This window comes from Bombus vancouverensis, chromosome 10, assembly GCF_051014615.1.
Source record: "Bombus vancouverensis nearcticus chromosome 10, iyBomVanc1_principal, whole genome shotgun sequence".
NCBI lineage: Eukaryota > Metazoa > Arthropoda > Insecta > Hymenoptera > Apidae > Bombus > Bombus vancouverensis.
The window spans coordinates 9,740,100-9,765,535 of record NC_134920.1 but is presented as its reverse complement, the minus strand read 5'-3'; the positions used below and the strand labels follow the sequence as shown (position 1 = coordinate 9,765,535).

Here is a 25,436-nt window from a genome sequence, read left to right as displayed (position 1 = left end):
TCAAATTAGTATTGTGTTTCGCTATCGCAACATAAGAATATACGTGTATTTTTTAAGTACAGAATTCATTTGATATTAACGTTAATAACTAAGTTACTGTATAAATAAAAGGGTAGACTTTCATTCCTTTATTTAAGAAATAAAATTTGTAGAAATTTATAGACAGAAACATTATAGTTATAACAATATACAACTTTTCGTGAAATATTTTACATTCAAAATATTCAAGTTTTTGGAACACTTGGTTTTTTATTGGCCTAAGAGGGCGCTAAAGGGCTGACGTGTTTTTAGCCGCGGAAGGGTGAAAATGGCGAAATCGAAATTTGCAAAGTGCGCGAAAATATTGGTTGTTTTTGACGTAATATTCGATTGATAAAGTAAAACGTTTACTTTTGTCGAATTACATATAAGAAAAAATATAACTCTATAGTAACAGTGAACTTGTCATTCTCGTTTCTCTTTGAAATTTTAATACTAAACGACCTTTGGGTCTGTTTGTACACAGCGGTGCGTAGTGCACTGTGGGACAGCAATGGTGGGCGCGTGATTTTGAACAAATTCGAGGTATTAAAGGAACACCCAGGTATGTATTATAAGAACGATTAATTTATTTAGGAAAAAGTTTAAGTGAAATTTAAATACTTGACGAGCATATAAGAGACATTGTTGTATTATTTGTTAAAATTAAAATAAGTTTCGTGGCACGCCCCCACCCAGCACTGTATGTACCTGATATGAAATGATAACTTATAGGTTAAGTTGAATTTTGTGCGATTATAAGGCGAATATTTAGGAAAAGTTCCTTTTTTATTACCATTTGAAATATTAAGTGTTTAATTTTTCTTCGTACATTAATGTCGATTTGCTGTGAAATCATTAAAACTATTAAAATACTTGGAGAAATTCAGTTCGTGGAAAATGGCGCGTTCAAGTAATAAATGGCGCTAATGTTCCTAAGTAGACTATCCTTCGAATTTTTCTTCATTATTCAAATTTTATTGTTCGAATTTTCGAAAATTCGAATTATACTCGGTCTTTATATTGTCGGACGTGCTTGTAGGTAATCCTACTGCCCTTAGTAGTTATAAAAGGCACATCTACATCTTAAAGATTTGAATTTTTGAATTTTTAAATCGTCGTCGATTCGTTTCGTTTTTAAGTCAATTCATAAATCGTTTTATATTTTTCCGTTGGTTTACAATATTTCTTTCTGTGTATTGTCTAACAACGTTTCGAGCTTTATAATATAAACGATTTACATTCTATGAATTTCTAACCTGTGTATCCATCAAATACATGTTTATGATGAAAGATACAGACATCTGGAAAACCTTTTTAACTTAGATAAAGTTATTTTAAATATAAATAAGTGATATGATTACATGATATTAAATATTGCTAAAATTGTTTATAGTTTATAATTTGATATTTTATACTAGCATATAGACCTATGCTTAGGAATCTTTGTATCGTATGTTTTGTTTCCGTACTCAGTTATGTAATTAATGTCTTGGTTTTATTATATATTTAAGATTTTTACGAGAATGATAATTTTAAGAAATTATATATTATATGTCTATATGGCTTTCTTGATTATAATTGTTGTTATGTAGTTGATTATGTAGTTTGTTACAAATCTGTATATAATCCTACATTACATATTATATGTAAAAAGAAATAATCTAAAAAGATAATATCAATACAAATTAAATGAAGTACATTATTGGTATACTTATTTTCATTTAAAATATATAAGTTTCTACAGTAAGTAACATTTTGTATAGGGACGTAATCATGTCTATAAATAAAGGACAAAATGCTAGAGCATTGGTTGAACCATTAGCTCTTGATTCACGTACACTTGGTGATGGAGACTTGAGTGCACTGAGTCTATCGCATAATAACGAACAATATTCATCCAATGACTTTGAAGCATTTGCAAATATTCAAGCTGAGTTAGAATGCATGAATGCTGAAGAAGTTATGACAACGGATGAAGAGCATATAATAATTGGACGTAATATTGAGACTGAAACGATTGTACCTGATGTGGAAATGACTGAAGTTTCTGAACAAGCTCAAGAGGAACATATTATCTATACAACAGCAAATCAAAATAATCAAAATATTGTATTTCAAACAAAACCAACGTTACAAAGGCTTCCTACATCTACAGTACAGGTACACAGTATATAATACTTATGTTGGTTATATATTATTATTTGTTTATTATTTTAATAGGTAAAGTCAAATGTTGGTCAAGTTACGCAAAGTCAGTCTATTATGATAGTCTCTCCAGCTGGTGGTCAAGGTACTAGCCAAATCTTAAAAATTTCACACCCGTCAACAGCATCGGCTGGTCAATTACAATCATTAGCTCAGACTCTCATAACGGCAAAATCTGCTGATGGTAATATAGTTCAGTTAAGATCTGCACAACCTAGTAAGCCTGTAATGGCAACTAGTCATTCAGGAAATATCACATTAGGAAATGTACAGAATGCAAAAACAGCTCAGTCTGCTATAAAACGTACTGCACAGAGTACCTCTCAAAATCGAAATGTAAGATTATTCGTGATATAATATTCGTTATTTTTACTGTATTTAGGATTGAAACATTTATTAAGCTTCCCTTTTTACCATGATTTTAGGTATATACAAAAATGATACTAGCTGGAAATCAAGCACCATCAGGTCAACAAGTTCTTATAGCAAGTTCCCAAAATGAAAATCAACAAACACAAGCAATAAAATTTTTAAACAATAGTTCGTCAAGTCAAGATGTTACAAGTCCAACAAAAACTATAACATTAGCACAAGCACAACAAATGGGATTACTTTCCACTAACAAAGTTCAACATATTTTGCCCTCAACACCACAGAAACAAGTGAGTATAAAGAAAAAAGTAAGTATTATCTTCTTATTATTTTTATGAAAAGGAAGAATTAAAAATCTTCCAATCAATAAATAACTAAGATGTAAGATCTTTCAGAAATAATTAATTCGTGTTTATTTTTGTTAAAGGGAATAATTGTAAATAAACTAGTGCAATCATCAAGTTCTCAACCCTCTAAAATGACTATAGTTCCAAGTAATACAATCAAATCGCCAACAAAGATATTACCTGCCCCTACAGTAAACACACAAGTTAAAGCTTCGACAATTTCAAATCAGCAATCAACATTTTCCTCTTCTAATAAATCATCTGTCCAACAAAGTCCACAGAAAGTGATTATACGACAGGTTAGTTGTATGCATGTGATGCATATTTTTAATATAATTTTAATATTTTTTAAATATCTCTATGCTAATTATAAAATATTTTGATAGAGTTCTTTAAAACCTGGAACTGTCCTTGGAAGTGGACAAGTTATTAGAATACCAGCAAATCAAAACATTGTTACTGGATCTAATCAAGTACATCAAATACAAATGCCTGGCAGACAAGTAATATTTTTTTCATAAAATCAAAACATTGCAATATTTTTCTTTGCATTAATATTTAAAGCTTAAATATCTTAAATATACAATACTTTTCAAGGTGCAATATGTAAGATTAGTTAGTACTCCATCATCAGGTACTACAAATGTTGTTACTGTGGGTAAAACGAAATCACAAACAACTTTACAAACTGTTGGTGTTGGCCAAAAAATAGGAGGTCAACAACAGATTGTTAAGGTTTGTAAAAATAGAATATATAATCATCGAAAAATACTACAAAATTTACTTATATACATCATGTCTTTTTTTTGCAAACAAAATGCAGGTAGTTCCATTAAATACTAGCAATCAACCATTAAGGACAGTTGCACCTAAGGCTACATTAACAGGAAGTGGGCAAAGATTATTAATTCCAGCAACTGCAACAGTAGCCAACCAATCAAAAAATGCAGTTGCTATCCCAGCATCTGCCTTAAGTCAATTAGCATCTGGGCAAGCTGTTCTTTCAACAAATTCGAATGTGGGAAATATTGTAGTTTTACCAGCCCAATATATTCAGCAACAGGTTTAGTATATTTCTTTCATTAGAATATTCGTGATATGCATAGAATAATATTATTTATCTCTTATAGCCAGCAGACGATGTAAAATTGAAATCTCAACAAGCAACATCTGGTTTACTAGGTAATTCACAAAATTTGCAGACTTCAACAGGGACTTTATCTGTGGGATCTGTTATAGAAAGTAAAAGCTCTCAAAGATCATATACCAGTGTTGAGCCAAATGGTATTCGGCCGAGAAAACCATGCAATTGCACTAAATCACAATGTCTTAAATTGTAAGTATAACATAAGACTGTAAACTAATTCACATAATTTTTGAATATATAATATCATTGTTATGATTCTACTTTTAAAAACTGAACATCAGGTATTGCTTTTCATTTTTTTATTATATTGTAAAGTGACAGTCCACAATAGATGTTATATTACGTTTTTAATTAGAAGATTGTTTTGTGATGTAAGAAATATTTGATTTTCACATTAATACATCATTATTTTAATTGCGTTTTAATAAATGAAAGCAATAAGTCGTAAATATGTTTTGCTGCAGATATTGTGACTGCTTTGCGAATGGAGAATTTTGTCATATGTGCAACTGTAATAACTGTTCTAATAATCTTGGAAATGAAGAGGAAAGACAACGTGCTATTAAGTCCTGTTTGGAGCGTAATCCAAATGCTTTTCGTCCAAAAATTGGCAAAGGTCGTGAAACTGGCGATGATATACGTAGACATAACAAAGGTTGCAACTGTAAACGAAGTGGATGTTTAAAGAATTATTGTGAATGTTACGAGGTATAATAAATGGCCATACACATAAATGTTTTTAAAAATAATAAAATATTTTCGCTAAAATATTTTTTATTTTACTAGGCTAAGATTCCTTGTTCTGCTAATTGTAAATGTATAGGGTGTCGTAATGTAGAAGAACCGAATTTAGAGAAGAAATCTTTAAAAGACCTAGCTGAAGCAGCCGAAGTAAGAACTGCACAACTTACGCTAAATAAGACAAAATTACAATTATCGGAAATGGCTTTTAGGCCACCCGCTACATCAAATACTGGTGCAAGGTATGTTTAAGAAATACTGGAAAGAAAGGAAATGATAGAAATATTACGAATTACATGCTTGTGATACATATTTTACAGGCAGCCATTTAATTTTTTGACTGATAAAGTAGTACAAATAACGTGTGAGTGCTTAATGGCGCAAGCTGATGAAGCAGAACGTAACATGTTTGATGATGAAACATCACAAAGACTTATAATCGAGGAATTTGGTCGCTGCCTCAAGGAAATCATAGAATCAGCACACAAAGCTGAAGCTACCTAGCAGGTACATTCTAAGGAAAAATATAATGTTCAAAATGTTCGAAGTTTGCGGACCTATCCTGAAGTCACAAAATTGAAGATGTTAGTTATTGGTACTTCTTAATTTGATAATTGGTCATACTAACTATATATAAGTGTTACATACCAAAGATAATGGTGAAAGGTATTAAAATGTTATACATTCAACCGTTTTCTAATTTTGTCTTACTAACATATAAGAGGTTTCTTTTATAATCACAAATTGCACTTTCGAAGTTATAGATATGTTTATCATAACATAGTGAGTGCTCAGTTATGTGTGGTTAAAAAGTCTATTACTAAATTATTTTTATTTTCATTGAGAATTTGATAAAAATAATATAAAATTAGTTGTTATTTTATCATGTAATATATCAAGAATATAAAAGCAAGTTTAGAAATAATAGAAATAGAACGGTTGAATGAAATTTTACATGAAAATTTGTAACACAAATATATAAGATAACAAAAAATATTTATATATTTGTCAATTACATTTTAAAAAGATTTTATTGGAAATTAAAGCAAGAGGCTAAAGTAGTAAGAAGTATCTGTACATTGAATGTTCTATACTTTGTATCTAAATTTGAATTTCTAATTAATTAATTCCTGATTAGCATAAAAGTTCAGATGTTTTAATGAAAAGAAATGCATGTATTCATAGAATATTGGATGATGGATGGAGTTTTATGGAATAGCGAAAACACTCGATTTTTTATCGCTAGGCAATGTGATTAATGAGCTCAAAATTAAATGCGTTTAACGTAATGGTTTATATTATTTAAGATTTCCATATTGCATGTTAATTTAATATATTTATCTTAAATCGAAAAATTGATTTTTCTTGGTTAATTTCAGAATAGCTTGGTGTATATATGTTAGTTTAAAAGTTTACAAAAGAGAAACGCTAATTTTCAATGAAATTGAATTTGTTTATAATCGTTATCATTATCAAAAATATTTGAAAAACTTACGTTATTTGTAAAAGTAAAAGTTACTCCAGTTATTTCTTAATAATGTTGTATTTTTATGATTTTTTCTTTATCGATGTTCTTCGTCTATAGCTAATATTAACAGATTTTTTAAAAGGAGGTTGGGAAATTTTCTTTCATTGAGTTACGTTTGTGCATTTTATAATTAGCATACTTTTGAAGAAAATATATTAGGACATTTCCGTACGTTTTCTTACGATATGTAATATCGCACAACTTCTAACAATTCTAAAATAAAAGTTTTTCATTATGTGTTGCAATAAATTGTCTCTTTGAATTTAATTATTATTGTATATTATTTAATATGAGGAATTATTTAAATAATTAATGACAGAGCATTACAGTGAATTAAGATATTGAGAATGCAATTGTCTAATATATAAATTAAAGATTTAATAGGTACAGATAAATGGATATTTCTCATTGTGTGTTGACTTTATTCATCACTGCAGTAGTAATAATATCTGTCTGCCATTAGAAGTGATTAAAGTATAACTTTTATGTAGCAGATTAATATAAAATATAGAGAGTTTATATATTATATATATGGAATAGTGTAAGAACAAGTGTAATATAGGTACAGATACATATAAATACATATATATTCATAAAATTCATACTTCAAATGATAATGTTTATTTTAAGTATATAAATTGTACAGATTCATAATATAATAAGATAAAAATTGTGTGAATAGAAATTGAGACATTTATTTAGATGTCTCAAAAGAAAATTACGGTAATGAAAAATTAATCGTATGTTTCTACTTGTTACATGTCATTTGTATAACAGATTAAATATAGAAATATAAATTTAAAATTAACATTACAAATTTTGCAAATGATGCTGATACATATATATAAGAAACTACTACTATGTACAGATAATATTTGTATATCTACGTATATCTTTATAATTTGTCCTCTGTACATAGGGAGAAAAAATCTGATATCATAGAGTTTAATAAATAATTTATTCCTTTAACTTAGGAAAATTTATTTAAATGAATAAATAATTTCATGATCACATTGTACAATTAATATGTAAAAAGTTTTAATTGATTTAAAAATTCCAATATAATGTAAATAGATAATACATAAATTGTAATGATATTATATGTTATTTGATATCAGATTTTTCATGATGGTGGTTTAAATAATGTTAAAGTATATGTATGAAGATAATGTATGTATATACATGTCAGACACATGTACCTTTCAATAAATCTTACGTTTACATAGCAAGCATTGAATTATATACAAAAAGTTTACATTATACATAAAAATACGTGTATTTATTTCTATTTTAAGTACTTATTAAAATTTCACTATTTTTTTAGTCTTTTTATTATCTTTTTCATCTATGCTATTTATGTCCCCTCCTAGGGATTCTAAATTACCATTTGCAATTGTATTTACTGTAACGGTATTTTCTTCCTTTCCTTTGATCAAATCCGGACAGTCCTTCTTCAAATGTGTAACATCTCCACAAATTTTACAAGCTCCTCCTTGAGGATAAATTCCTTTAGGATTATCAGGGCATTGTTTAGCAATGTGCCCTTGTTCGCGACAAATGAAACAAGTTGCATATCTGAATTCCATTGGCTTAGCTACTTTACACTCGAAATGAGTATGTTCTGTTGATCCACATTTAAAACAGATTCCAGTTCCTGCTTGTTCTGATCCAAGTTCAGGACAATCAGATAAATTATGTCCAGATTTACGACAATGAAAACATACACATTTTCTAATTCTAGCTAGTGCTTTTTCAGCTTTTCTCCTTTCCAGTTTCATTGCTGCATTTATTTCTTTTTGTGGAATACCTACAAAATGACGAAAATGATTAAAAAATGTTTAATATACCATTATAAAAAGTTTACTAATACAATGTACCTTTCATGATCATTTTCTGTTTTAAATCACTTAGTCTATCTGCATCTTCTTTTTTGACTGGAAACCCGTCAAATTTCACAATTTCTAATTCTACACCATTAATGGTTATTTTTGAAGGGGCTACGTCTGGCTTTCTTCTTTTGTGTTCCTTATCATCCCGAATTTTAGGTGGTTTCCTCTTCCTTTTCTGATTGTCAATCTTTTTCATACCAAACTTATTTGGAATATTCTTGAAGTTCTGTGATTTAACTGGAAAGTTTGTATTAAAACTTTTTTGTGGTTTATTAATTTCTTTATTTCCATTCTTGTTATTATTTGTATTTTCTGGTTCAATACTATCATTGTTATCATTTTCTGTGGTTTTGGATACACTTTCATTCAAATTTCTTTTCTTCATATTGCGTTTTTGGCGTTTGGAAGGTATATCATTTTCATTTTGTGATTCATTCATATTGATTACTGCATCAATATTATTTTCCTTAATTTCTAATGTATTGCGTTTATCTTTTTTTCTTTTCTTATTGTTACTTGTATTATATTGATATACATCTTCTTGGTGTTCCTTACTGTTTATTTCTGCTGCAGGATTATCTTTGATAATAGTCTTTTGCTTTTTCTGTACTTTATGCATCATTACATTATGTTTTGTTTCAGAATTGTTTGGAAATTCTGCCCATGAACTATTAGCATTTTCAACATTATTAGTAGTAGTTGTATTTTGTGTGTCACCCAGCAATTCTTTAACAGTTTTTGTTTCTCCAATAGATTCTTCTTTTTTTGATAAATTTTCAATTAATTGTTGTTTCATTACATGCCATGGTGTAGCTTCATTGGGTATTCTTTCATTTGAAGCTTTTGAACCTTTAGCTCTTGCATATCGAGTCATGATTTAAAAATGTTGAAAGCCTTTACGGTTTTAAATAATTAAAAGTTACCAGTTTGATTACTATTGTTAATGTTTATTCGTAAATGAACAATATTGGTTTTAAAATACGTACTTTTACAGTTTTTAAAAATTGTAATATAGACGTAATTATAGTATTTTATCAAATAAATTTAGCAAACTGCCTTACCGTTTATTCGGGTATGTTATTATTAACAATTATAAAACAGTTATAAACATTTAATGTTTAAAATTCACTGTAATAAATTTCAAAACAATAACCCAGTATGTATTTCTTACCTTCGTCACGCGTGACATAACCTTATCTTCTAACACGTGAATGCAGATAAACGAAGTTATTGGTTACTGGTTGAATCGATTGTTTGAGTATGATCTGTTACCACGATTGTTCGATAGATCAATAAAGTATTTGAAAATACAAATTTTTTATATTTTTTAAAAATAAATTACTCTTCCATTTATATTTATTCCTTGATGCTTATATTGTTGTAAAAATTAATCAATTATAGAGTACTTCTTAGTACAGCTAACTATGGTATAAATGAAAACAGACAAGGATTCGGTAGAAAGGAAATAAGATGACGATGGTCATATGCTTAGGTACCTTTTATTCGTTTTGAAAGTTTCACATATACACGTTAATTGTTAACGACATAATAAACAATGACATATAGACATTAGAATCTGAGTAGATGCCCATATCACGGACCATTGCGAGAAAAAGATGTTTCGTAATACATATCACGTAATAATTATCATTATAGTGACCATATATATATGTAACAATATTTATAGACATATACAGACGAATTTTATGTGTGTATCTGTGTTTTACATAATATTTATATTTATATATTTATAATCATATTTATATATATATATATATTTATACGTTGTAACACCGATATGTCATTTTAGGCATGGATTTTCCGTGTGCGTGTGTACGTGTGTATGTGTATGTATCCTTTGCGATAGAATCCTTCTTTCTCATTCGTATTTCAATTTCACACGAACTTCGTATGGCTCTTACACAGATTAATTATCTACTCTTAATCAAAGAGGAAATAACATATAGGTATGTAGGTAGTAATGTGTCCGTACATATAATCTATCGTACGTGTATCCTATGCTTGTAAAATTATTATTTGTACGTGTGTATATGCTTGCATGTCTCTCGCGTGTATGTGATATTTACCAGCGTACACAGTAATTATAAGTTGGGGAAATTTAAATGATTCTTTGAGAGGTAACGAAGCGGACAATATAAGAGAGCACCGAGATAGATACAAGTAAAGATATCCACCGAAGTTCAATGAAAACAGAGAGAAAGAGAGAGGAAGAGGAAGAGAGAGAGAGAGAGAGAGAGAGAGAGAAAGAGAGAGAGAGAGAAAGAGAGAGAGACAGAAAGACAGACGGACAGAGACAGAGACAGAGAAAAGCTCCGTTCTTGAAGTTGTTTATACGAACAAATCCTTTCTTGACATTGTGTATTTGTTCTCCGTTTTTACTTGCACTTTCCCTTTCGTTTCGTTAAACTGACGCTTTTTTAATTTACGTTTACATGCGTGTATACGCATCTCTGTATGTATCATGTGTACGCCAAAGAAAGGTTTTCAGAGTATTACGCGCTATAATTGAAATAAATATATGTATGTATATATATTTATATTATGTATAATATGGCTATGCCGTGAACGGCTCGTCGGCTGCGCCTGCAACGACTCCATCACTGTAAGACACTGTACAAAAATACCGCTTATAATAATTAGTAATAATAACAACGCAGCCGGCGAGACTAAAACCTACGGCCATCAGAGATATGTCTCGACATGGTTCTTTGGGTGTCTCCGACGCGAATACGCGCAAGCGACTAGCCCGTTTCATCGTTCTACGATCACCTAAAGGGATATGTTTCACTATGTGAGTCAGGAGTCCCTTGGTTTTTCTTTTGATAATATATCAATGAAGAAGATAGTACAATTAGGAAGAAATCTATGATCCGTCGATATCATGTAGCAAGTTCTAGTAAAAAGTTTTTGAGAAAGTCGCGAATATATAAGGTACTGTTGATAGGTAAAATGAAACAAGAGACCGATATTGCTCGACGAAAGCTAGGATCAATGCGGAAACGGATATACTTATACATTTTTCTACTTCTTTCCCGTCGATTCAGTCTTTAATCTTGGGATCTAAACTCCTGCCTCACTGGATAAGTGCATCTATGCTAACGTTACTATTCTCTTTATTTCTGTATCTACTGGTATTTTTCGTCAACTTATAATCATTCACGTGCTGTCGTTCAAGCGAATCTTTTTCTTTTAACAGAATAATTGGCATCAAAGTAGTAAGATATGAAGAAAACGTATCTTCGATATGCCTCCTGAGGATTCTAAGCTATGTGTAGGGCCTGCAAAGAATACCACTCGGCGTATCGTTTAAACGAAGCTTAATATTTCTTTCAAGTCCCAACTAATAAAGAAAATTCGTGTCAGAGAAGAAAGTACTGGACAATCATTAAATAGATACTGGGCTGAAATAATCTGTAATGAGATTATTCACTTGTAACGACAGCACGTAAATAACAACTTTGTATTTTTATATCGATGAAACTTCTTAGAAAAAACATCCAATGCGTATATGTATATATATAATATATAGGTATATAATATATCTTTGATGATCGTAATAATGTGTATATATATGTAACGTACATATATTATATATATATTAACAAATAAATTCTCTTAAATCTCACGTTCACGATATGTATATGATCTTTAGAGATTATATCAGTGAAGCCTTAATTAACCATTATTTTACAGGTAAAATTTTGGGCGTATAAATGATATGTGTGTGTTGTGTGATATTGGCACGAACCTTCTCCCTTTTTCGATCGAAGGAAAAAATATTTTCTTAATATCTTGTCATCCCTCCGATACTTTCGGTATAGCTCAAAAAGTTTTGAAAAAGAAACTTGATTTATCAATTAAATAAAATCGATCAGATCGATGTTTTAAATCATACGTAGTATCTATTTCGAGGACAATCGATAATTCTATAAATCGTATAAATTTGAAAAAAAAAAAACGAAAATTTTTATGATTTTCCTTCGATTTCCATTAGGTTTCATAGTGGTTCGTGTCACGACGTAATATTATCATTAACCTAATTTCGATATGCAGTATATTATTCGTAATATTAATGCCTTAATCTTATTACTTTTTTATTACTCTATTTATCGAATAGTAAAACACGATGTACTTTCCATGTGTAACTTATTTATGACTCTGCGTTCTGTGAACGCATTATCGATAATTAATAATTATATCGCGCGGTATACAGTGTACGAAAGGTGTTCGATGATGGTTTACCGTTTTACCAACAAATACTCGCAACAGATTAATCAACTCGCCCCTATGATATACATATATCTCTAGATCGTTTAATGTAATCCGACAATATAATAATTACGTGCAGGATTTGTCTCTATACTTTCTTCGTTTCCGCGTAACAATCGAATTTTCCGCGTTCGTCGAAAAATATTACAGATATCTTTGACGTTTGCCGCGCGTATCGAACGAACTTCGAACACGTTTCGCAACTCGAAATACAAGCATACGTGGTGTGTTCGCACGTCACAATCCGTGCGTTGCTATAACAAGGAGGGGAATTTAAAGCGTCTAGTTGAAACGAAGGATGGTGCGGCAAAAGCGTAACTGCGACGTACGTACTACGATCGTTTTGCCGTCTCATCTCGCGGCGTTGCTGAAAGACGGTGTAATTTTATCACGCGCCGTATAAATGTCAACGTCTAGAGCGCAAGTAGAGCCTACAAAACAGAAGCGACAAGCCACTTGAATGATCGCGGTCGTGCTCTACCAGAATTGACAAGTGTCGGTTTCCTGTTGAGTATATTACGTTTCATCAGCAGTCGTTATTTCATTTCGACCGGTCGGTCCTTTGTGAATGGAGTTAAGCAGCTGAACGATCTCAAGATATCACCGGCAAAGATTGCAGGCTAAAGAGCACGCCTGAATATCGATCACCGGATTACTCGGTTTCCACCGAATATTTATCGGCCGAGTAACGTAATAAATTGGCGATTCTTCCTGAAATAACGCAAATACGTGGAACCGATATCCAGATAATAAATTAAGTAACGTAACTTCGTATAATTTTCGAACCGGAACAAAATACCTTCAGATAGAAACGTCGAATAAAATAGGAAAAATTAATTTATCGTAAATACCGTCGGTCAGGCTATCTGACCAATATTTTCGCAACTTTCAGCAACAACAGAAACTGGAGATCGACGACCTATCGTCTATATTACTATTACGTGAGATTGTGACGTACGAAGTGCGAACATTAAGAAATGTCGACGACATCGTCCCAATGATTTAAGGAACGCGTTGATATGTATAAGATGAATGTCCGTGGATGAGTGACGGCTAAACTATAGACATTCGAATTTTCTATCAAGTTATGCTACGCGTCTCGCGTTCATGCGAGCTTTAACAGACATCCATAAAATACTTGGCAACGATCTTGATATGTAACGTTCGATGAAAAAGGCTCTTACAATTATTTATGACATCGAGGGCTCCTTTTTCACCCTGTTATCGTACGTCGCGATCGAGTTCTCTCTTGCCCCGTTTCAGATATTCTTTGACCGTCGTTCGTTCCCGATGGAACACCTACGATTTCGACCTTGGAATTCGACCAGTCAGACGCGACAACTGAGATGTACACGGGTGCTGTATTATACGCAATCGTATCGTTCTTCGGTTTCGTTCTACTCCTGATCGAACGACATCGTGCTCGATACGTTCTTTTCTTTTCCCTTCGTCTTTCGCACGATAAAAAGGAAAAGTATCGATAAGATAAAGAACATCAAAAAAAAAAAAAAAATCTTCGATTTCCTTACGACTCAACGATACGATATCACGCGCGAACATTTCCCACGACTTTCGACCAGCTCTCGATACACTTGCTCGTTAAGTAGATTTACTCGAATTGCGCAGCGGTAGAATTGCAATCGTCGAAAGTGAGACTACATAAAGGATTAAGCTATAAATCGTTCAATCGTGTCACGTCTCCGCGACCGTGGCATGATTGCACGACGACAGAAGAACGATAAATTCGCTGGCCAACGAAAGTGGAGCAAACGAGGATAACGCCGCCGGTAGCAAGCATTCGCGTTCGCGAATCAGGGGAATAAATTTACGCTAGGGGAAACTGAGATGTCCGGACATAACGTGACATAACGGCATCGAACATCGCAGTTAGAGCATAGCAACGACGGTCACTGTTGCTATTTCTAGCATCATATTGATGTAAACGCCGCAGCTGCCAGTCGACGAGGTTCTTCCAGCGTTTTCACCGACGCAACCCATTCTCTCCAACGGTATGTTTTGAACGGAGTACTCCCGATGTTCGTTGGGCATGGTGCACACAGTGCGCTTCCTCGACATCCTCTCGTCGTCCTTGTCGCGTAAATTCCCCAGCCAAGCAGTGTACCATCGTAGCTCGCAGTTGCAGATCAGAGGGTTGTCTGTGGAAAAAGTGCAAGTGGAAAATGTTTCAGATAAATGGCGAGTGTACGTATTTGTTATTCGTTAATTTCTTTTATTTTTGCATATACTTCCAGCCGATCATTTCCTCCGTAGTTTTTATTAGTTCGGGCAACTGTAATTTCTTAAACGACTAATTCATTTTACGCTGGCTATTGAATATCGCTCTGGCGAACCGAGATATCTTTGTGGAGAAAGAGCTTGGCTCGATTGTGGCCTGTTAAGCTTTACGATGTTGCAGGAGCAGCGCTCGTTCGTAGATCTTACAGGGCATTATTTAAAACGAGTGTTTCTCCGTTCACACGATAATGACGTCTCTTAATGACTACCACTTGTCCGAGTCGCAGTCGCTGCTTTCTGAATCCTCCGACTTAAAAACTCGTCGGCGAGTTCGTTAACTAACTCTTGAAATATTTTGCTCCACTCTTCGCGATATTTCGTTCCTATACTTTTACTCGACGACTGCTTTCATTTACGTTTCAAATCTTTCGTTTGTCGTTCAATTAGACACATTCGCGGAATTATACGAAACATTGTACGAGTGGTTAAAATTTCATAGAAGTAAATGCAGAGGAAAGACTGGCAATTACAGGGACTGGCTTTTTTAATTTACCGCGTTATTTGCGGCAGCCTGAGCTGCCTCTTCGCGATAAGCAAGCAACCGGTAAGTTCCTGATAATAAGCGTTTTCTTCTTTTCGATTCTGCGTTTTCTTTCCTTTAACATCGAGCAATACTAATAACGCGAATATGGTGCATTTCGTTCCACAAAATCCTGCTAGATCAGATCGATTTCCAAGAGAGGCTCGTTGTATAGCCAACGGGGACTCTCCCAGGAACACGACTTACGCGTTGCCCTCCCTCCAAGCAGGTTCGAACGAATCCTTGACATTTACCTGTGATATCGATGTGTCGTAGGGTGTCCACGATATTTTCAGTCACTTCCTCCTGTATGTGCGTGAGCTTGTTGTTCTGCAGACTCAGCGTTTCCAGGGAATTCAAATTTTCGAAAACCAAGGGCGGCAACACCTTGATTCTAAAGAAAGGGAAAAAGAAAAGAGAAAGAGAGGAGAACGTGGCCGTTTACGATGCTAGAGTTCTACTAGAAGAGAAATATCGCTTTCTTAACGAAATAATTGAAATTACAGGTTCTTCTGCAGGTTGAGAAACGTAATGGAGTCACCGTATCCGGTGAAAGCGTCCTCCGGGAGCACGGTAATGTTATTGGCCTTTAAATCGAGGTGACGTAATCGATGTAGACGGCGTAACGCGTCGCTCGGCACCGAGTGTAAATTATTATCGCCCAGTCGCAGATATTGCAGGTTCTCTGTAATTCGATTAAAATATAGCACGCGTGAGCGTAGTCGTAATGCGACAGGTTTTTGGGCGGAAACGAGGCTAATTAATCGACGGTCGAACAGAACGCAACGCGTTTACTTTGAACGTAGGAGAAATTTCGTTCTTCGACGATTCCAGTTCGTTCGTTGGCTACGATCGATACGCTTTGTTTCTTCACGTTCTTTAAATTGTTTTCCCTCGATAAGGCGAGAGACGTGCGTTGGATAATCGCGTGATGACAAGTAATTTGGATCGAGTTATTTAGATTATAGAGGGCTGCAGAGCCATAAACGCGCAGATATTTGCCCCGTTAACGGCATGGCACGCGTAAAAATGGTCGTCCAACGCTTTTTTTGTTTGTTTACAGCAAAGCGTAGCTCGCTTGAATTGCTATTACCATCGATCGATTATTGGAAAGTTTATTTATCGAATCGTTTCGTCCTTTTCTGTTTATTAACGTTGAATAATCGGTGTTTCAAACCAATTATCGAGCAAAGGAATATCTTATACGTACAAAGTACGCCTTACAAAGAAAGCGCGAGCCGCGAGCTATCGTTTAAATTGCAATTTCAGACGCGACAACTGCTATACATTCGTCTATTTCAGGCTGTTTTCGTCGAATTAAGGACTGTTCATGCACAGAGTGTCTTCGAAGCGAAGCGGTACAAGCGGTTGGCTGGTGATTCTACGCGTAAAAATAAGCAGAAAATAAGGAATAACGTTTCTTCGTTTAAGGCTTCGTTTTCGAAAAAAACGAGTCTGAAAACCGGTCGGGTAACCGTGTAAGTTAATTCTTCCGTTTGTCAAACTTCTGTTCTTCTTCGTGTCTGTGTACTTAAACATATCACCAAACGCACTATTAAACGTACAATATACATTATCGATCGAAATTCATAGAAACGTACAATTGGTGCACGCGTACCGCACCGATCTTCAAATTCATTTTTCTCGAAAACGAAGTCTCGAACGAAAAAACGTTATTCTTTCTTTTCGACTTATTTTTACACGTAGAATTACCACCCGATCGCTTGTACCATGATTTCAGAGACATCCTACGTTACATATCGTATAGCGGATCCGTTCCACCGCGTTACGTTCGGAATGGTGCCGGCACCATACAATATTGAAACGTGCGCTTTAAATCAGACCGTTCACACTATCCGTCACGGTACGTGCCGATCCGTGACGTACGGTATAATCGACCTGTAATCGTCGCGCAGTCACGATGTAGCAAGGTGATATTTCATCGACGTGCATGCAACTTTCAAGTTTCCTCGATTCCGCCCGGGGCACAACGTCCATTCGATCGAGTCTGCTACCTGTTTGTACGTCAAACAGGCAGACTTCATCGCATAATCATAGAAAAGTTCAATCTGTTCGCTAACTCCTCAGCGAGGAATTTCCAGGATCCTGTCGGAAAAAGGTCATCGAGTTTGAAAAGAGCGACGACTGTTTCCCTTCAGAACAACCTTGCCATAACGTGCCTCTCGTTTAACTTCCTCTCTGCGAGATTATTTCCATTGAATTTACGTAAATTACCCTTTCTTTTTTTAATTTTTTAATCAAATTTTTAATCGAATCGCCGACGATCTTTTTTTTTTCGCGAAATCACGCTCTAAGGCAGGCAGGCACTCGCGAATTTCACCGACGTTCCACCTATCAGCAAATTGTCGTTAAACGAACGTTCGACGCCGACAACGATCAACGAAGATTTTTCCGCAGGATCGCCGTTTCAAATTTCTACGTTAGAACGCAACGTTAGACGATCGAACGATTTAATATCGTTACGTGCAACGATCGTTCTCGAACGAGATAAGCGACTGAACGGTTACAAAGGCAGTTTACGGGAACTGTCGGAAATAATTTCGATTAGCACGGTTCTCGCGACGTTGGCTCTTGCCGTCGACGGAAAATCGAGATCGACGCAGCTCGGTGTACGCGTTTGATGGAAAATCGGTTATCCGAGGCGTGCGAGGCGATGCGATAGAAATAATGGCGTTTCGCCGAGCGCGCCACGTGCCGAGACGTTTCAAAGGAATCGCATGAAATCGTGATTACGCTTACCCTCGAGACCGATGAACGCATCCGGATCCACGTGTGTAATTTGATTTCCGTCCAGCTCCAAAGAGTTTAATTGCGTCAAATGGGCAAACACACGGGCCGGCACTTCACGAAGCTGATTGTGCGCCAGTCCTAACGAATCCAGGCTTTTCAGACCTGATAACACAGGGAAAAGAGAATTTTTATCGCCTATATTTCTCTATGACACGACTAACGTGTTCCATTCAACAACAATTACGTTCTGTATTATCTGCTAATATACAGGGTGGTTGGTAACTGGTGGTACAAGAGGAAAGGGGGTGAATTTACGCGAAAAAAGAGGTCGAAAATATAGAATAAAGATTTAAAAATTTTAGAATTTTAAAAATTAAAAAAATAACGTCAATCGAGACAACGATCTACAGTGAGATCCGTTATAACGAGACGTACCGACAGAAAATTCAAAGTCGATTTTCTCGAAAACAAAGCTTCGAACGAAAAATTTTTGTTCTATATTTTCGACTTCTTTTTTCGCGTAGAATCACCCCCCTTTCGCTTGTACCACCAGTTACCAACCACCCTGTATATCGTTTCAGCGTTCGTCAAAGAATGGTCCCGGTTTCACGATGCTTTACAAAATCGATAGTTTTACATATAGTAATTTTACCAGTTTCATATACCGTAACGATCCTGTATCCTGCGTTATTACAGTGAATCCTATTGTAACGCGGTAGTAATACGTTCTATCGACATCGTGTTTCAAGCGAAAGCAAAACAGCGTGATGGAAATATTCGTGTTATACGAACGCTGTCCAAGTCTTCTATTAAGTCGCGTTATATGGAAATCGAGTTACGAGAATATCGCGTTGTAAAATGGCCGCGGTAATTTTTCCACCGTGTTACGTGGAAACCGTGTTTTCAGAGTACATGCTGGTAATATCGAATTAAAAAGATGATCAGGTATGCGATGGAATATCCGCAGCAGCGAACCACGAATAAGCCGTACTCTTAAGCTAAGCTTACGCAGTCAGACGACTGTCCGCAGACACGTGTCGCAGACAATCAGCGTCTGTCTTTCGTGGAAAATCTGCAGAAGGAACGACGCTGATTGGCTGCGGCACGTGTCTGCGGATTATCGTTCGCAAGCTTTGGCCAGATAGCATGGTAATTGCTTTCTCTCTGCAATGTAAGTTAGGTTAGTAACACGATCGTTTAAGGAAATTTATAACTAAAAACATTGGAACGAAAGATCTATAGTGTCTAAGATACGCGTCAGGTAAAGAGAGATTTCTCAGGATTTGTAGAAACGTTGTCGTTGTTATTGGTTCAGGCAACGACGACGACGACGACGACGACGACGACGACTCATCGTCCCATTCATAGATCGCAAAAGATAGAGAGCTGAAAAAGAAAGGAATAGACAGATTCGAATAGACAGATTTGTTCTTTTTCTATCGCAGGTCTGAAAATAGAAGTCGACAGAAGAAAGTAAAGCACGGAGTTGGAGCGAAGGGTCGGTCTCACCCTTGAAGAGGCACTGCCACTGCGCGAATCGATCTGCTTGAAAGTTACGACGCGGCCCTCTTTTTTAGAGACGAGCTAATTCGCGTCTAAGAATAAATACAGATATTAACTCTATCGATGACCTTATTGCTCGCATGCGAAAAGGTCGGCGATGCACGCGCGTGCACGCACTGTAAAGTTACGAGGTTAATCGAATATAAGTGGATTACAGTCTAGTACTTGAGCTAGGAAGTTGGTATAATAAGACGAGCGAATCGTTCTCGAACGACACGAAACTCTGATTTCAAATGGAATCGTTGCAAGTCCGATGGATCAGAAATATCAAGTTCGAAGTAAAATCTTCGAAGCTGCAAAGGTGCACAGACGCACAGACAACGAACGCAATATGTGAGAATAATACAAGATAATCATAGTGCTCGTTACGATAATTCGACGATGAGCCAGCCAAATCCCTTTCCATTCTTTTAATTGTTTTCCTAAAAATATGGATCTTCACGAGTATTCTCATTTTAGCGCGAATCCTATACAATAAAACTGTATAAGAAATATTACCTATTACCATATCGCGAATTTTCATGTGATTATGGCATATTTGAAGATACCAACGAAGCACAGCATGCATATATCGTGCGAAAACACGTAAAATATTCAAAGTACGATATTCCATTCTTTTTAGTGGTACTCGTAACCATATGAATTTGCATAAACGTCCGCAAATTGCGAAGAAACAGTCTACCCATCGCGAACGACGCGATACAGAGCGGACGATTTGCCTCGACAGCTCGCTTCGTGATATTAATCGATGATATTAATCGAATTTGATCGATGCAAAAAAGATTGGGAAAAGAGCATTTGACAAATATCATTCTACTTCAGGAACGCTACAACGTGAACAGCTCGAGTCGTAAGTCGCGCGTTAATATCCATCGCCCCGGAGGAAATCCCGAGCTATGTTGAGGAATCGTAGGGAAGGCGGAAACGAAAGTAGACGTACCTTCGAAATCGCCTTCCTGAATGGCCGTGATCCTGTTCTCCTGCATCTCCAACTTCTTCAGCATGTCCAGAGTGCGCAGCGCCGGCGTCGGCACTTTGGTCAAATTGTTTCCTCCGAGATTCAATCTCCTCAGCTTTCGGCTACGGTTCAAACGTATCCTTTTACTTGCAACTTAATTCTACGACGCTTGTTTAAGTCAGATTTTACGCGATTAATCGGAAGTGATAGGGATCGAAGTAATGGAAGAACAAGCGACGCAATGAAATTCGTAGCCGGGTGATAGGTAGCAGGTGGTTGACTCCAGCTGAAGTAACTTACTTGTGCAATCCTGTGAACGCGTCCTCTTCTATGTAGGAGATCTCGTTCTCGTAGAGGGAAAGAATCTCGAGGGTGTCGAGCCCTTCGAAAGCCTTTTTATGGATGTTTTTGATCTTGTTGCGGTTCAGATTCAGTATAAGTAGATGTTGAAGATCCTTCAAAGCGCTAGACGGCACCGAGAGCAAAGCGTTTTGCGAGAGGTCCAGCTGCGTCAGGCCAGTCCCTGCGAAACGCCGCGATAAACCACATTGATGAATTGCTTGCGCTTCGTCGAAAGAGTCAAGTATCAAGAGTCAAGATTCGTGGGATCTCGACGGCCTTCGCGATGCAACGTTCTCATTTGCGAAGAATGGAAAGATACTTAAAAAAAGAAGAAAAAAAAATACACCGAGAGGTAGGAAGATGTCAAAGCGTAAATAAGATAATATTCGAAGAACGTTCAAGGACCGAGACGCGCATATGTCTCTACTTAAACGCAAAGAGACAGGAGCAAAGACGAGAAGAGGCGTATCGTTGCTTGAATTTACCGGGTCTGAACGAGCAGTGAAACCGTTCCAGGCAACTTTACGGCAACCGAGACGAAGGTAGCGGAGAAACGAGACGAAGGAGAACGCTGTTGAGGTCGCGGTTGAATTAAAACGTTTTTCGGTCGGTCGATTTGAAAACAGGGAGAAAAAGAGGAGCGGCGAGACGTTGTCAAAGGGACGATAGAGACGCACATTGGGCAAAGAACGAAGAAGCGAAGGGTACTCACCGATGGAACTCAGAGACGATTCCTCGAGCTTCGACAGGCTGCTGTTGTGAATGGTCAAATGGCGGATGTCGAGGCCGAGGAACACATACGGCTGCAGCTTCGGCAGATTGTTGTGCCTGAGCCTCAGATAAAAGATCACCGCGTTCGTCCTCCCTTTCAACTTGCTCATCACCTCCGAGATGTGAAGTATGTCCGTGTACTCGCATACGATGTCCAAGCCGGATTTTTTCAGTGTGCAGGAACAGGGCGAGATTTCACCGTGCGAGGGGCAGTTGATGGATTGCGCGAGGCTCAGACTCGTTGCCAGACTCATTGCCCAAACCAATGTCCATAGGCTGCTCTCCTTCATCTTTTTGTTCGACTACCTGCTGTTTGCTCGAAACTTATCGAAATTTTATGAAAACGTCTCGTAACCTCTTTATTGGCCTCCTTCTTCTTCTTCTTCTTCTTCTTTTTCCCTTCCTCCAGCAGATTTCTCTTGCTTTCGTTTTGTTTTTGCTTAGCTGTTCGAAAGAAAGGACTGTTCTCGTCGTTTCGGTCTTGTCGTTCTCGGCGTTTTCTATACCCCCTCTCTCTCTCTCCCTCTCTCACCCTCTCTCACACACTTTCTGTCGGCTGCTTCTTCGCACCACGCTCGGTCGGCTTCCTCTTTCCTGTTGCTTCGCCCTCTCTGTTCCTGTACCTGCAGCCTGCTACTTAGCCTCTGCTCTTCTCATATCCATTGTTCGCTCTTCCGCGGTGCACCAGTACACCGAGTCTGCAAACAAAGGGCGTAGGTGGTTAGAATTTCGTCGCGGCTTTGGAATTTGGTCGCGGGTAATAATTGGGATTGAAACGTGGTCTCTTTTGTGCATTGCTGGAGATGCTGAGAGGAATCCATTCTACGTATCGGCGATGCTGAGTCTCCTGTTATCGAAAATGGCAAGATTTAACGACGAAGTTGATCGATACGCGAGATTTCGAACTGGAAACGATCGTATTTGTAGTTTTATTCTACGTTAGGAGATTTTATTGACATATACTATAGAACGTGGACTGGTTACTGAACCTCAGGTGGTTCGCGTCTCTGTTCAGTGGAGGATTAAAATCGATTTGATGAGAGTTGCTAGTTTTCGGTAGCTGGGAATTTTTATATCAATTCTAGTTACAAAAGTTTCTATTTAACAATTGTTAATTTATTGTTATTTAACAATTATACAGGGTGGTTGGTAACTGGTGGTACAAGCGGAAAGAGGGTGATTCTACGCGAAAAAAGAAGTCGAAAATATAGTATAACATTTTTTTTTTTAATTTTTCCATCGAGACAACGATCTACAGTGAGATCCGTTATAACGAGACGCGATAAAGTGGACGCGTACCGAGCAAAAATTCAAAGTCGATTTTCTCAGAAACAGAGCCTCAAACGAAAAATTTGTATTCTATATTTTCGACTTCTTTTTTCGCATAGAATCACCCTCTTTTCGCTTGCACCACCAGTTACCAACCTAACCCCAACCTAACCACCCTGTATATATATATATATATATATATATATATAGCTGAAGCTACAGCAATTTGTTAATTAATTAAGATTCTATAACAAGAAATAAGAAGTAATTGCTTGGTTCTTACATTCTGCAAACGCGTCGAACGCAACGCTTCTTATTAACTCGTCGGATGAATTATCACTGAACGATGATGTTATCTGTCCGGAAACGATGCAACTATCGAAGGAACCGTGAGAAGCGACGTTACGAAACTGGAAAATAGCATCGCGTTACTTCAACCGCCAATTATCACGAACTGCGGATCGTTTCCATCGCGCTATCCCGTGGCAAATGGAATTTTGCAAAATCGTAAACTTCTATTCAAATTCTTCGTTGGAACCTCGACTTTTCCACAGGTAATTGGCGATCAATTCTAGCAATAAATAAAAATAATCGCTTGCAACGAGAGTATTCGGCGCGAAGAAGCAGATAATCTTCAATTTCGTTTCCTCTTCGATTCTTTTTCGAAGAACACGCCATCGTGCGAGAAAAGCAAGTTCCTTTGAGGCAAAGATTCTTCGACGATCAGGATAATTAGAGTTCTGTTCTCTCTGTTTCAGCCGCACGAGTGACGCGGTCTCCAGATTTTTGCCATAGCGAAGGATATTCCAGACACGTTTCACTCGCGTGTGAAACGATACATCGGATTGCAAAAAAAAAAAAAGAAAAAAAAGAAAGAAAAAGAAAGTTTGGAAATAATCTCGGAACGAGATGCTCCTATCTTTGTAAATGAAGAAATAATTTTCGTTCAATAAACGTAGAAAATTCGTAATAAATTCGAGCGGCTTTAAACGGAAGTTGTAAATGATTTGAATTGTTATGACTCGCCTTAATAACCGAATATAAGTTAAGATATATGAGCCCGGCGGCTTCGGGATTATCCGTAGCCATCAGCGAGTCGAAATTTATAGTTTCCACTTACGAACGTTCCGCGATAATCTCGCCGTTGCTCGCCTTCCAAAATCTCGGATTCATCTCCCCCTGTCCCGTAGTTTAATTAAAGATAAAAAGTCGCGTAGCTGAAATTCGTACAGCTCTGCAAGTTCGGATTAACGATCCGTTAAGACCGCGAATTGGATGAAACGATCCTGTGACGGTATTGTTTCGAAAAATTTACGCGATCCGTTCTTCTCGCGCGTTTTATCCGATCGCGGAAAATAATAATTTATCATCGCCGTCACGCTATTTCGATAAACATCGTTGTTGCAGTCGTCGTCGATCATTGAACGACGTGCAACGGCAGATGGAAGCGCGGAAAATGCTGCAAGAACGACTATTCGCTGTGAAAATAACGCGGTTGCGTAGGCAACGTTGTTGCTTTTCCTTGTTCGTTGGAAAGTTAGAAAGCGGATTGGATTTATTTGGATTGGACCAGGCCGTTGCTGCGATTATTTCTTCTTTGCTATTCCGCTCGTTTCTTCCTCGGTTCTTTCACGTATTATCTCGCTTCGTTTGTTTCACTCGACGATCCTGAATAATTGCAACGTCCTTTCACACGACAGCCATTGTCGAAATCCTAATTCTAACTTTCCGTTTAAATGTTCTCCGTTTCAGGCGCGCGAGTGACGCGGTTTCCAGATTTTTGGCATAGCGAGGGATATTCGAGACACGTTTCACTCGCGTGTGAAACGATACATCGGAAGCAAAAAAAAAAAAAAAAAAAAAAGAAGAGAAAGAAAAATGGTAAAAAAACGCTTACTGTCAGATATGTTTCTCGTCGCTTTTTACGAGGTATATTTATTCTTTATAATTTGATTCATACGTAACTTGGTTGGACGTAGCTGGAAGGAAAAGTTTCGAAAAATATTTGTCCCCGGACGAGCTCGGTTCCCGCCACCCTAACGCGCTATCGCTTTCAGCCCCTGCTGTTTTTACTATCCCATGGTATTTTTTCTATGTATAACTTCGACAGACCAGGCTTAGGGCGACACCGCCAACGGTAAATCGGGCCAAAGTTCCGATCCTCGGTTAGCAACGAAGAAGAAAAACGAAGATGAAAGTAAAACGAGTTACCGGCGAATTAACTAGTTAGCTGTTTTTCACGAGTATACTCGTCACGAAGAAATGGCGATATTTTGTGCTGGGACGAGCCCCGTCGGCAATAAAATTAAGAAATAAAACAGTCATTTCGTGACAAGCTAATTCCGTATGGTAACACGTACTCCGCGTTCGACGAGTATACTCGTCGTCCTTTACATTTCGCCACGCGTTTTAGGTACACACTTTTCA

At 36.6% G+C, this 25,436-nt stretch overlaps 3 protein-coding genes across 10 annotated transcripts in view; 1 reads left to right on the top strand and 2 right to left on the bottom strand.

The window, feature by feature from the left end:
* Window positions 1-285: 285 nt before the first annotated feature.
* Window positions 286-7,317, top strand: LOC117157040 (protein lin-54 homolog). 2 transcript variants are annotated; one of them, XM_033334692.2, is made up of 12 exons: window positions 286-583; window positions 1,785-2,181; window positions 2,242-2,562; window positions 2,652-2,888; window positions 3,026-3,244; window positions 3,332-3,448; window positions 3,543-3,680; window positions 3,769-4,008; window positions 4,076-4,281; window positions 4,557-4,800; window positions 4,879-5,075; window positions 5,154-7,317. In XM_033334692.2, exons 2-12 carry the CDS (start codon window positions 1,795-1,797, stop codon window positions 5,335-5,337), a joined length of 2,490 nt encoding a protein of 829 aa, XP_033190583.1. In that variant the 5' UTR covers window positions 286-583; window positions 1,785-1,794; the 3' UTR covers window positions 5,338-7,317. The 2 variants fall into 2 exon arrangements, with proteins under 2 accessions (XP_033190583.1, XP_033190581.1); XM_033334690.2 differs by having other exon boundaries at window positions 2,652-2,906.
* LOC117157049 (uncharacterized) lies at window positions 6,960-9,615 on the bottom strand. The gene is made up of 2 exons (XM_033334709.2): window positions 8,239-9,615; window positions 6,960-8,168 (listed from the first exon to the last, which is right to left on the bottom strand). The coding sequence occupies exons 1-2, from the start codon at window positions 9,122-9,124 to the stop codon at window positions 7,663-7,665; spliced, it is 1,392 nt and encodes a 463-aa protein (XP_033190600.2). The 5' UTR covers window positions 9,125-9,615; the 3' UTR covers window positions 6,960-7,662.
* Window positions 9,616-9,733: 118 nt separating this feature from the next.
* LOC117157048 (uncharacterized) overlaps window positions 9,734-25,436 on the bottom strand; it is a 172,981-nt gene continuing 157,278 nt past the window's right edge. For 6 of the 7 annotated variants that reach the window (XM_033334706.2, XM_033334707.2, XM_033334708.2 and 3 more), the window contains 7 exons: window positions 21,682-22,438; window positions 20,928-21,150; window positions 20,610-20,749; window positions 18,116-18,268; window positions 15,860-16,040; window positions 15,610-15,749; window positions 9,734-14,696 (listed from right to left, as the gene is read on the bottom strand). In XM_033334706.2, the coding sequence (XP_033190597.1) occupies window positions 14,428-14,696; window positions 15,610-15,749; window positions 15,860-16,040; window positions 18,116-18,268; window positions 20,610-20,749; window positions 20,928-21,150; window positions 21,682-22,030 (1,455 nt within the window). In that variant the 5' untranslated portion in view covers window positions 22,031-22,438 and the 3' untranslated portion in view covers window positions 9,734-14,427. Of the gene's footprint in view, window positions 14,697-15,609; window positions 15,750-15,859; window positions 16,041-18,115; window positions 18,269-20,609; window positions 20,750-20,927; window positions 21,151-21,681; window positions 22,439-23,292; window positions 23,314-25,436 lie in introns of those variants that run through there. The other variant, XM_076621970.1, reaches the window with a different exon arrangement.